Below are 12654 nucleotides of genomic sequence, written 5' to 3'. Positions count from 1 at the left end.
ATAATGGCAATCATGTAACTGCTCTTAACAATTCTTGTAGTTCATAAGTAAAAGGTGTAGGCTGTCTCTAGAGTTAGTGAGCTCCAAACTCATCAAGTTTTCAAACGGAGGTTGAATGTTTCTCAGAGACATCAACAAATATTACTCCTGTTACTCTGAGGTCTCTTCTATTTAAGATTCTGTGATTAAGTTTTAGTCTTTAAAGGAATGCCTTCAGCTAAGGGAAACAGAGACCAGAAATGTAGTGATATATGCAAAGTCATACAGTGAGGTAGTGAGGTAATGACTGGCCCAGGATTGGGGTTCCCAGATTTCCTAACTCTCCAAGGGTATATTAGAACCAAATCATACCTACATACAGATTTTTAAATTTAACATAAACACTTAAAGCTCAAAAAGTGTTACAAAACAAGGCTTAGTTTGTTGTTCTGTTGATAGTCTAGACTTAAGAAAGTATGGGGAAAATGTTAGCAAAGCAGATAAACCAAAAAGTGTACCATGCTTACATTCCCCTCTGTCAAAACTGGTTTTTAAATATTTAACAGCCAAAGTGCCAACACTTTCTACTACATGGAGATAGTAGGGAAAACTATGGACACAAATAACTCTAACAGGACTTAGAAAATAAATACAAATGAGAAGTTCATTTCTGGTCATCTGGAGACCGTGCAGTATACTTTCCAGCCTTCAATCAACACTCACACTCATCAAGCATTTTTTAAGTGCCTTCTGACTGACCTCCATCTTTGTCTGGAATGAGAAGTTTCACTCCTGTGACCCTGGCCTCAAACTGCTGAGCACTTATTTTATCAACTCTCTGACCCACTCCCCCATTCTCTAACTGTCTCCTTGCCATGCCAGTACAGAAATCAACCCTTTGATGCAAATCAACGAATCTATTACTCCAGTCTTTATTTCTTCAGATTTCTCTGCCCACCACATTCGCCTTCATGGACTGTCTTCTCTTATCACAGTTGAGGCTGCACGAGGTCAGGAAAGGCCTTGCTTAATTAAAATTCTATTCTCAAAGTTGAAAAATTGCCCTAGTCCATTTGTTGTTGTTCAGATATGTCTTGACTCTTAGCGACCATAGTATGCAAATACCATTCATGGGTTTTTTTTGGCAAAGTGTGCTTTGTTATATTCTTTGCTATATTTGCTATATTTAGAGTGCTTTGCTATATATTCTTCTCCAGTAGATTAAGGTAAACAGAGCTAAGTGAGTTGCCCAGGGTCATACAGCCAGTGAGTGTCTGAAGCTATACTGAATTTGGGTCTTCCTGACTTCAGGCTCAGGGCTATACCTAGCTGCCTCTTAACTAGCAAATAAAAATGCTTCAAAAATAATTCTTTCTTCTTTCCCATCTCCTCTCTCTTTTTCTCCCTTTCCTCCTTTCTTTTACCCTTTCTTCCTATATAACCACCTCTTGTCTGAATTATTCCTAGTCTTCTAGTGGATCTCTTTCCTTCTTATAACTCTCCGGTCCCAAATATACCCTACAAATTTTTGCCAGCTCAACAGTCCACATATATATATGTGTGTGTGTGTGTGTGTGTGTGTGTGTGTGTGTGTGTGTGTGTGTATAAAATATATAGATATAGATATAGATAAATAGATATAGATAGATAGATAGATACATAGATAGATAGATAATCTGACTCCTCTAAGCTGAAGATTTTCAATATTTACCTAACAAGTGGAAGAAATTCAAATTCTTTAACTTGAAATTCAAGGCACTTTGTAACCTAGTTCTAAGCTATCTTTCCAGTTTCATCTCTTGTCTCTCTTCAGATACAAACATGCATGTACATAGGCACAGACATATATACATACATAAATTATGTCTCTCTTCCTTCCATGCTTTCTCACCTCCACTACTTTGCTTATCTCTCTACCAGATGACATCTTCCTTTTCCTTCAAGGTTCGGTCCAAATATCAAATTTTCACATCAACCCCATTCTTGATGCTCATCCAGAAATGCAGAAAGTGTTTTTCTAACCTTTCCAAACAACTACATTTACCTCCTTTTACTTTTTTTAAAATTCTATTTAGTTTTATGGTTACATATATAAGCTGTCTCTTCTAATACATGTGAGCACCTTGTGGATAGTTATTTTTTATACCCTTATTGCAGGAGGACATCTTAGTATGTGGTGAGCCTGGTGAATCCATTCTAAAGGCATAAAATAAATACACAGGATTACAAAGGAAATCAGTTTAAAAGAAATACAATTATAATTATTGATCTATCTACCCACCTTTCTTCTCTCTGTCTCTTCTGTCTCTCTCTCTTCCCCTCCCCCCACCTTCTTTCAAGGACTGCTCTCCTAGAACAGCAGCTCACATGGAACAGGTAAAATAAAAATGGCCACTACACTGAATTAACATCATTTTTAGAAGAATGTTCATTTATACATGGTCAACAAGCATAAGGAGTTGAAAGATTTATCGACTAAATTCAAGTTTAACTCCTTTCTTGTCATATGACCTTGGATAAATCACTTAATTATCTATAACAAAGCAAGAAACAATTCCTATTTTGACTAATTCTTATCAAAGAAAGAGGAAAATCCTGAGAAAACTGCAAACTGCTACAACAATGTAAGCCATTGTTGACTGAAGAAAAAAGAAATGATTCTCTACTTGTGAGCTGACCCTGGAAACTCGTACAAAATGTAGGTGCTAACGGGAGCCTATGACAATGGAATCACAGATGGCATTTTCCTGTTGGGATGGGTGGTTGCAGGACTGGTGAGGGAGGCACCACAGCACAGTGGCTCCCTTCACAAGCTCAGGAACTGCCTTGTTTTCTACTGTTCTGGGAGGTTCCTTCCAAATGATCAGCCCTTTAATAGATCCTTGACAGAGTTCTGGGTATACACTTTCACTTTCTGTTTTGCTCTGGTTAACTGAAAACAAAAACACCCTCCTACCCTTTCTTACCTAAAAAAAGTGCAATGAAAATGGAAAATCTCATGGTGCTATTATTGCACCTTAAAGAAATAGGTGGTCTAAGAAATTATTAATATGAAATTATTATAGTTTTTGGGGTGTCTCTTTGGCCTTGGTTCTCCCTCATGCTACTATTCAGTTTCTCCAAGAAGTTTTCAGAGAAACTATAGTTTTACCTCGAACACAATGCTGTCCAGACTGCCTAATGATGGGTAATATAGAATTACTAACCAATGAATTTTAAAATTCATTATTACTTTTAAAAAATATAATTAATACAGAACTAAGTGTTTTAAAATTATTAGCTAATTTGAGTCTCACAAGAACCTTTGGACATCGTTGCCACTAATACTCCCACTTTATAGAGGAGAATGAGGAAGAAACTGAATGACCTGCCCAGGGTCACACAACTAGTGTCTCTAAGGCCTGATTTGAATGAACTACTTGAACTTTCCTTTGTATTCGCTGTAGAAGTATACTACATAGTCTGAGAATGAATTAATATATGTTTAAGAGTCTGCCAAGGACTAAGGTTAGGACCAGACCCATATGTTTTTGTCCCTATTTCAGTATCTACTAAAATAAGCTCAATAAATATCTGGTAACAGAATAACACTTTTTATCTCCACATTTTATATTGGGATACACCACCACTGCCTGCACTGCTCAGAAACTGACAGTGTTCTTTTCTTACTCTATCCTTGGAGAACAGTACCATGAAAAGGATGAAAAGAAAGGAAGGCTAAAATTTAGATGAAAAGATATGAAATGTTCTTTGAGGATAGCAACCCCATCTCTATATGAAGAAAACAGCTAATGGCAAGAGACATTCCCTTCACCTCCACCTCCTAGAAAGTGGTATCCAAGATTCAAAATGGAATTATTTCTGATAACTGTTACAAAAGCAAGTTCTTCTACCATCTCCAAAAGAGAATAAGGATGGCTTGTACACAGGTAAACCAGGTCTACTTAATTCAGTACTTTCCACATGGAAGGTACTCAACAAAAGTGAATTCTATTCTTTATCCCAATATCCCTCCCTTTATCCCAATATCCCTCCCTTTCCTGAAAAGTAATATATATATATATATATATATATATATATATATATATATATATCAATAAATATTTGTTAAATAGTTGAGTGAATGAATAAAGACATAGCTAACCCAAATTCCTATGGCCAATATTCACTCTAATTTTTAAAAGCCATACAGAGATGACTGTAACATGTTGTTTGGTGTTCAAGTCATCATATGAATACTGAACATACATATTCACAAAGTATTAAATGCTGTAATCAAATAAAATATATAGCAAAATTAATTATTTTAATTACTAAATTTAATGTTGAATCATCACAATCATTACTGTATTATACAGCAATTATACATGTATATTAAGCAAATGTCTCTAATTAGTGTTGCTTTTAACAATATTTCTAGTTTGGTGTTTTTTTTTTAAATTTACTTTTAGCCTTCTGGTACCTAGTTCTGGGATTGACATCAGTTTCTTCTGAAACTAAGAACCTTTACACTTATTGTCATATGAACACACACACACATTAAAAACCGGGATCCTAGTTCAATTTTCCTCTGATTCCCCTATTAACTCTCCCTCTCTTAGGATTCTCCTCCTTGCTCTCCCTTCCCCCTCCCTTAAGAGGTCCTTTGGTAGCTCTTTAATTATTCCCTGATCCTGTCCTATCCTGGATGCTGAAGGAATCGAAACAATGAAAACTCCAAATAATGAAGCTTGAAACTGTCCAAATTCGAGGCCACAGTCCCATTGTGTTTATTCCTACAATTTCTTCAAAAATGTTTCTTAACATGAGTACCATGACCTTGTTTCTTGAATAATTTTCATAACTGTCCATTTCAATATAATTGGTTTCCTTTAACAACATTCTGAGAAGAGCTCTATTAATTTCATAGACTGTCAGAAGGGTCAATGACACCAAGGAAGGTTAAGTACTCTGATTTCATAAATAGCCAGTGCCTGTCAAAAGGAGATGAATGATATGAATGAGTTTTGATTAAAGAGATAAATGATGATATAAGATCCTTACTTAATTTGAAGGAAGGATGGAGTGGGCGGAGAAGGAAGAAAGGCACTGAATATCTAGAAATGAAGGATTGGAGACAGAATGCCACCAAGGGAGAAACTAGCAAAACCAATTTACTAGACTAGAAGACTTGCATCTCCATTTGAGGTTTTTATTTATTTAGAGTGCTTTTCCTAAGACAAAAGTATTTTATGTACTGTAAACTTAGATGATAATCATAAGTAATGTTCTTAAAATATGAAAAAACAGCATTTTCCAAATTACTCCAGCAATTTGGCATTATACCCATTGATTCAAATTAATATCATCCAGATCATAAAGAAGAGACACTTATAAAATGAATAAAGATGCTATCATAATTGTGAAAATAAGACAAATTCGTTTTTATGTAAGTAAATGAGCTTATAATACAATCAAAGAATATAAGGATATATCATGAAGCATAAATACCTCACTGAATCTCTATTGGAGAAAGTATAAAGGTCAAGACTTTGTTTCATATGAATGCAGTGTTAATCTATGCAATTCAATGAAGTACATTTTTTTACAATAATTACAAACATTTTCAAGATGAATAAGTTACCAAAATTGAACAAAGAGAAAATATGCTCATAACCAAAACAATGTAAGCAATTTAAAAAATATACTTAATGTAAATACTAATAACATTTTTATATTTCATCCTCCTCCTTTCATAGAATATGAGTCATAGACATCACCAACCATTTTTGTTTTAAGCAAAATCTATATGTGGACAATTTAAGAACAAATATTTGACCTGTTGGGTTTTAAGGCCAATCCCTACTCTTGCTCATAGGCATCAAATCTCCCAGAATTAATAACCACAAGACATAATCTGGTAGAAAAAGAACCACAAACTTACTTTAACTTGTGGATATGATTTCTTGTTCTTTTCACTAGAAGCACCAGGAAGTCCTCCATGGGATGGTCCTTCACACACATAACGGAAACGAAACCCCCTCTGCAAAGGTTAACATAAAACAAACTGGTGTAAAATTGCTGATCTAAAGAACTACAAAGACAGATGAAAAATTATTTTAAGGTTCTTATAGCAATTGACTAAAGTGGGAAATTCCAAGAAAATTTATAATCATGATTGCTTAATTTACTTCAGAGTGAATTGCCACCTTAACAAAGTCATGCTGTCTTAAGTAGATTGAAGGAAACAGAAAAATATTATCTAGTACCATCAATGATTAAGGATCAAATATCAATTTAAATGGAGGTTGCTAGGTGGTGGAATGAAGAGTGTTGGATCTGGAGTCAGGAAGAACTGAATTCAAATTCAGTCTCAGACAGTGAATAGCTATGTGACCTTGGACTAATTTACTCAATTTTCCTTGATCCAAAGAAACATGACTGAACAACAGCAACAATAACAAATTTCTTCCTCTCCCATATCCACCACGACACAGTTAAGTAGTACAGTGGATAAGAAGTCAAGACATACAATTCAGTAAGACACAAATTAAAATTCTGCCTCAAAAACTTGCTAGAACATGTGATCCTACTGATAGGTAATTTTTCTGTATCTCAGCTTCGTTGTCTGCAAAATGGGGGGCATCTAATATCAGCACTCCTATCACAGGGTTATTTACAGTATCAAAATTGTGTATATACATATACATATATATATATATTACACATCTATATTAACTTATCAAAGGCATAAACATCCTTAACAAAAGTTCCTGATTCATTTTATTGCTGATGCTTTCTCTGTTTATTATCTCTTTTTTCTATCTAGTTTAGACATTTGCATGTGATCTCAACCATTAAATGATGACAGCAGTGACTACAGTTTGTTTTTCTTTGTAATGTCTGACGTATATTAGGACCCTCAAAAATGCTCTCTGATCATTGTTTAAAGTTGTATCTAACCCTATACCAAGATATGGATGAAATGGGCACAGGATTTAGACATAAAAGATGATACCATAACCCAATTAAGAGAACAAGAAATAGTTTACCTGTCAGATCTATGGAGAGCGAAGGAGTTTGAGATCAAATGAAATAAAGAACATTATAAAATGCAAAATGGATAATTCTGATTACATTAAATGTAAAAGGTTTTGCACATACAAAATCAAAACAACCAAGATCAAAAGGAAAACAGAAAGCTAGGAAACAAATTTTTACAGCACATTTTTAAAATATATAGAGAACTGAGTCAAATTTATAAGAATACAAGTCATTCACCAATTGATCAAAGGATATGAACAGGTAATTCTTTGTATGAAGAAATTAAAGCTATATATAGTCATATGGAAAAAATGCTCAAAATCTTTATTGAATAGAGAAATGTAAATTAAAACAACTCTGATGTACCAACTGACACCTCTCAGATTGGACAATATGACTAGAAAATGAACAATGTTGGAGGGGATATAGGAAACCAATGACATTAATGCACTGTTGGTGGGGTTATGAACTAAGTCAACCATTCTGGAAAGGAATTTGGAATTATTGAATCCAAAAGTCAATCAAACTGTGCATACCCATCGATTCAGAAATACCACTTAGTCTATCCCAAAGAGATCATGAAAAAAGAGAAAAGAACCCACAGGTACAAAAAAACTTGCAGCTGCTCTTTTTTGTGGTGGCATAAAACTGTAAATTTGAGGGAATGTCTATCAATTGAGGAATGACTGAACAAAATGCAGTATATTAATATAACAGACTATTAGTATTTTATAAGAAATGATGAGCAGGCAGATTTCAGAAAAACCTGGAAAGATTTACATGAACTGATGCTGAATTAAGTGAGCAGAACCAGGAGAACATTGTAGCAACACTGTGTGATGATCAACTATGTGTTTAGCTCTTCTCAGCAATACAGTGATCAAAGATAATTCTAAAAGCTTTGTGAAGGAAAATGCCATCCATATCCAGAGAAAGAACTATGAATGCAGATCAAAGTATACTATTGTCACGTTTTTAATGCTTTTTGTTTTGTTTTGATTCTTCTTTTACAATGTGACTAATATGGAAATATGTGTAATATGATTGTGCATGTATAACCTGTATGAGATTACTTGTCTTGGAGAGGAGGGTGGAAAGGAGGAAGAAAATTTTACAAAAATGAATGTTGAAAACTATCTCTACATGTAATCGGAAATTAGAAAAAAAATGAAGTTGTAGTTTTCTTGTTAGTATTTGAAAGGCTTTCATGTGTTCTGCCTGTATCAAGGCACTTCACTTCTGTTTCCCTCACTTAGAGAAGAGTGTGGACTTCTTCCAGAACAGATATGACTTGCTTTTTGAATTTGTACTTCTAATATTGTCCCAGTGCTTTGCATATAATAAATTTTCAACAATTGCTTTTCATTCATTTATCCATTTCATGAGTGAAAAGTTGGTTTGGGGGTAAGCTTGATGTAGATTCCTAATGGAATTCTCAAAGCAACCCCAAATCCTCCAAACAGAAAACTGTTTTATTTTAGCAGAAGGAAGAGAAGACAGAAGGCTGTATTTGGATTGGCTAATTTGTATATCAATAGCAGTTTGACTCTGTGTAACCAACCTGGTAGTAAAGTGTGACAAAGTCACTTCCCTTCTCTGAACTGTAGCTTGCACGCACACACACACACACACACACACACACACACACAGACACACATCAAATTTAGCCTAGATGAGAAGTATCTTTCAAAAGATATAAATCTGTGATCATAATTTATACGGCAAAGAAAAATTAAATGATATGAATGATCATTTTCTACCTCCTATGATGGAGGCATTTAACCTGTGCTGCAATATAAATTTAAATTCTGAAAAGTACTTTTTAAGTTTTTGTTTGTTAATGAATCATTTCATTCCGCCTATCTCTTCATGACCCCATCTGAGGTTTTCTTGGCAAAAACACATTCATACCCAGTTTAGCACAATGTCTGTCTACTCTCTAGACCTGATTCTTCCTGTGTAAATAAGAGAAATTAGATGGCTTTAAACCTTCCAGTTCTATATTGTTGCTTTCCAAAATCCTATCAATGGGGGTGGCTAGGTGGCACAGTGCGTAGAGCACCAGCCCCGAAGTGAGGAGATGTGAGTTCAAATCTAACTTCAGACATGGGGCAAGTCACTTAACCCCAACTGCCTTACGAAAAACAAAAAATCCCATTGACATAAGAATCTCTCTTGTATCTCTGACATCCCATTAATTTAGCTTTCTCTAGTAACAGAGCAATCAACCCAAGGTGAAAGAGCAAGTTTGGATGAGTTTGTGAAGGATTTTAAAGCTAAATAGAGGGACTTATATTTTATCTAAAAATTAGCTGGGAGTCATTAAAGTTTGAAGAGGGAAGAAAGATATAGTCAGACTTGTGCATAAGAACAATCATCTTGGCAGCTAGGTGGAGAATGGTTTTAGTGAGGACAGATGAAGGATGTAGAACAATTTCAGTAGGCTACTGTAATAGTTCAGACAAGAAACAACAAGAAGTGTCTGAACTAGGATAGTGAGAAGGGGATGGACACAAAAGGTCCTATAGAAGTATAAATGACAATTAGTCAACATTACAAATACTTAAGTTGAAGGAATTGACCAATCCTAAACAGCATGATAAGACATGAAGTTGACCATTATTTATGAACCTAAAAGTACTAAATAAATTTTAATAGACAGGAAATTAATTGTCTATGTTACAGTCAGTAAATCCTGTCTGGTTAGAGCAAAGTTCAAAAATAAACACTAAATTGGAAGGAAGCAGACAGATGAAAAGATAGCATTGCATTTGGTTACAACATCTCCAACCTGACCTGTTTAAACTTTTTTCCTAGAAAAGTTCAACCACTGAGAAACAGTTACCGTAAGGAAGAGACCCTAAGTGAACCCAGAAACCTCCTCAGTCAGCAGTCTGTTTGATAAGTGGACAGTTAGGGCAACCAAAAGTAAATGCAACTGGGATTATTACAAATTACCAAAGAACAGTTGAGAAGAAAAAGATTTGGCACAAGAGTGAGTTGAGCTGAATGACTTTTGAGGACATATCAAACAGAAGGATGCCAAACACATCTGAAATGAACTGGAACAGCCAATATGTTATGGCAATATTTTCATTAGCAACAATAATAGATCTACATATTTCAATTCTATGACTTCAATACTACAAATGGAAGAAGTGACAGTACTTAAGAAACTGACCATTGTGGCAAAGAATTGGAAATCAAGTAAATATCCATCAGTTGGGGAATGGCTTAGCAAACTGTGGTATATATATGTCATGGAACACTATTGTTCTGTTAGAAACCAGGAAGGATGGAAATTCAGGGAAGCCTGGAGGGATTTGCATGAACTGATGCTGACAAGAGCACAAAGAAAAACATTGTACACCCTAACAGCATATGGGGTGATGATCAACCTTGATGGACTCGATCATTTCATCAGTGCAACAATCAGGGACAGTTTTGGGCTCTCTGTGATGGAGAATACTATCTGTATCCAGAGAAAGGATTGTGGAGTTTGAACAAAGACCAAGGACTATTATTACCTTTAATTTAGAAAAAAAACCTGTTATCTTATTATGTAATGCTGTTACCTCTTATACTTTATTTTTCTTCCTTAAGGATTTGATTTCTCTCTTAGCACATTCAATTTGTATCAATGTATACCATGGAAACAATGTAAAGACTGGCAAATTGCCTTCTGAGGGTGGGTGGGGAGAGGGAAGCAAGATTAGGGGAAAAATTGTAAAACTCAAAATAAAAACTTTGCAAAAAAAAAAAAGACCAACTAATTCCAGTAATAAATAGTTTGAAATAAAAAAAAAGAAACCAACCCTTGTCAAATACATATACATAACTCCAACTAATGAAAAATAATCATTTAACCCATGGAGGGATCAATATGTAGGAAATCTTTAATATGTTAAAGATATTAAAATATGAAAAAGAACATGAGTATATCTAATATTCTCTGACCAAAAATAAATTAAGTCATTGTTCTGTAATCTTATTTCTCATCTCTAAAAAAAATCTTTATGAAAAATACTTATATATGCTGAGTAGATCCTTGACAATATGAAATTAGAAATAGTCTTGAAGATTAATTTTTAAAAAATCATCATTATGATCACAACTCACTTTAAGCTTAGAGACACAAATTATACTTTAAAAAAGGAGAAAATGACATATCAGGAAAAATTAATAAAAATATCCATAAAACTTATTTTTTAAAGAATATCTGATTTAATGGGCAGCCAGTGGTACCGTGAATATAACATCAAACATGGAGTCAGTAAGACTCATTTTTCTGAGTTCAAAACTGGCCTCAGACATTTGCTGGCTGTATGACCCTGAACAAACTGAACAACAAAAACTGACTCAATTCACAAAATTCTGCTTTTGAAGAAAGGCTTCTACTCAGTCAAGGTGTCATATATACTTTAAGCACATGCTTAGAGCACCTTATATAGAGATTCTCTAAAAGATGTGATCATGAGATTACTCTGTTTAACAATCTACTGAGTACTGACATCTGGTAAGGTAAAGAATATGGAGTTCATTTATCCAAGGTGTATATCTGTGTCATAGAAATGTCCTATGCAGAGACACAACAAAAGAATTTCCTACTGATGCCAAGAGCTCCTTTGCACAAGATGAGTTGTACTAGTGGTTTTGAGTCTCACAGGACAGCAGTCTTCTGGGAGAAATCCCCAGCAAGGACAAAGCTGATGAAAAACATATGGTCCACATTCTGATATGTAATCAGTAAGACAGTCCAGTAAGTTAGTCTATGTGCCTATAATGCCTTGTAGATGCTTTAAAAGGACAGTGAGCTGAGAAAAGAACTGAGATGGGAGACAAGATCTTAACATGCATCTGAAAAACCTGGCAACATTTTAAATGATCCCATAATGATCACTGTCACAAAATCCTCTCTTTAAATCCAACATTCTTCCAGTGAGACCATATCACATCACATAACAGTGGCAAAATCAAATTGTCAGGATAACATAAAGAATGGAAAGATGCCTATGGTGCATGCATAAGTTGACCATAGCAATGTTATGATATTCTATTGATCTTTTGAATTAAAATAAATATTTATACACTATCAGCAAACTTATTGCCAAAGTCACCTTTAACTATTAGTACAACCTTCTCAATTTTGGAAAGATTATTTTTGGGTGGGGGGGGGCAAAAGAAACTGCAAATCTGTAATATATAACTTTCTTTTCCTTTAAATTTATATAATAAAGTTATCATGTAACTTTCTTTTCCCCTCATCCTAGAGATGGTTACAAATTAGACACAAATATGTATACATGAAATCTATAGGTGGTTATACATAAATTACATATCATTTCTTTCTCTGGATACAGAAAACATCTTCCCTCATAGATTTAGATTTTCATAATAGTTAAAATGATTTGATCACTTAAAAGTTGCTCTTAAGGGCAGCTAGGTGGCGTAGTGGATAAAGCACCAGCCTTGGAGTCAGGAGTACCTGGGTTCAAATCCGGTCTCAGACACTTAATAATTACCTAGCTGTGTGGCCTTGGGCAAGCTACTTAACCCCATTTGCCTTGCAAAAAAAAAAATACTTATTAAGCTCTTAGTAGCATTGAGAAGACAATGAGAAAAGGCCGGCAGTCTTTTTCTCAAGAAGTTACA

General features: G+C 34.6%; 1 protein-coding gene across 2 annotated transcripts in view; it reads right to left on the bottom strand.

The window, feature by feature from the left end:
- NFKB1 (nuclear factor kappa B subunit 1) overlaps nt 1-12654 on the bottom strand; it is a 163572-nt gene that overhangs the window by 91066 nt on the left and 59852 nt on the right. For both annotated transcript variants that reach the window (XM_074228156.1, XM_074228157.1), the window contains one exon: nt 5903-6001. In XM_074228156.1, the coding sequence (XP_074084257.1) occupies nt 5903-6001 (99 nt within the window). The remainder of the gene's footprint in view (nt 1-5902; nt 6002-12654) is intronic.

This window comes from Macrotis lagotis, chromosome 3 (genome assembly GCF_037893015.1).
Source record: "Macrotis lagotis isolate mMagLag1 chromosome 3, bilby.v1.9.chrom.fasta, whole genome shotgun sequence".
In the NCBI taxonomy this organism is placed as follows: domain Eukaryota; kingdom Metazoa; phylum Chordata; class Mammalia; order Peramelemorphia; family Peramelidae; genus Macrotis; species Macrotis lagotis.
This window is presented reverse-complemented; position numbering and strand designations above follow the sequence as displayed.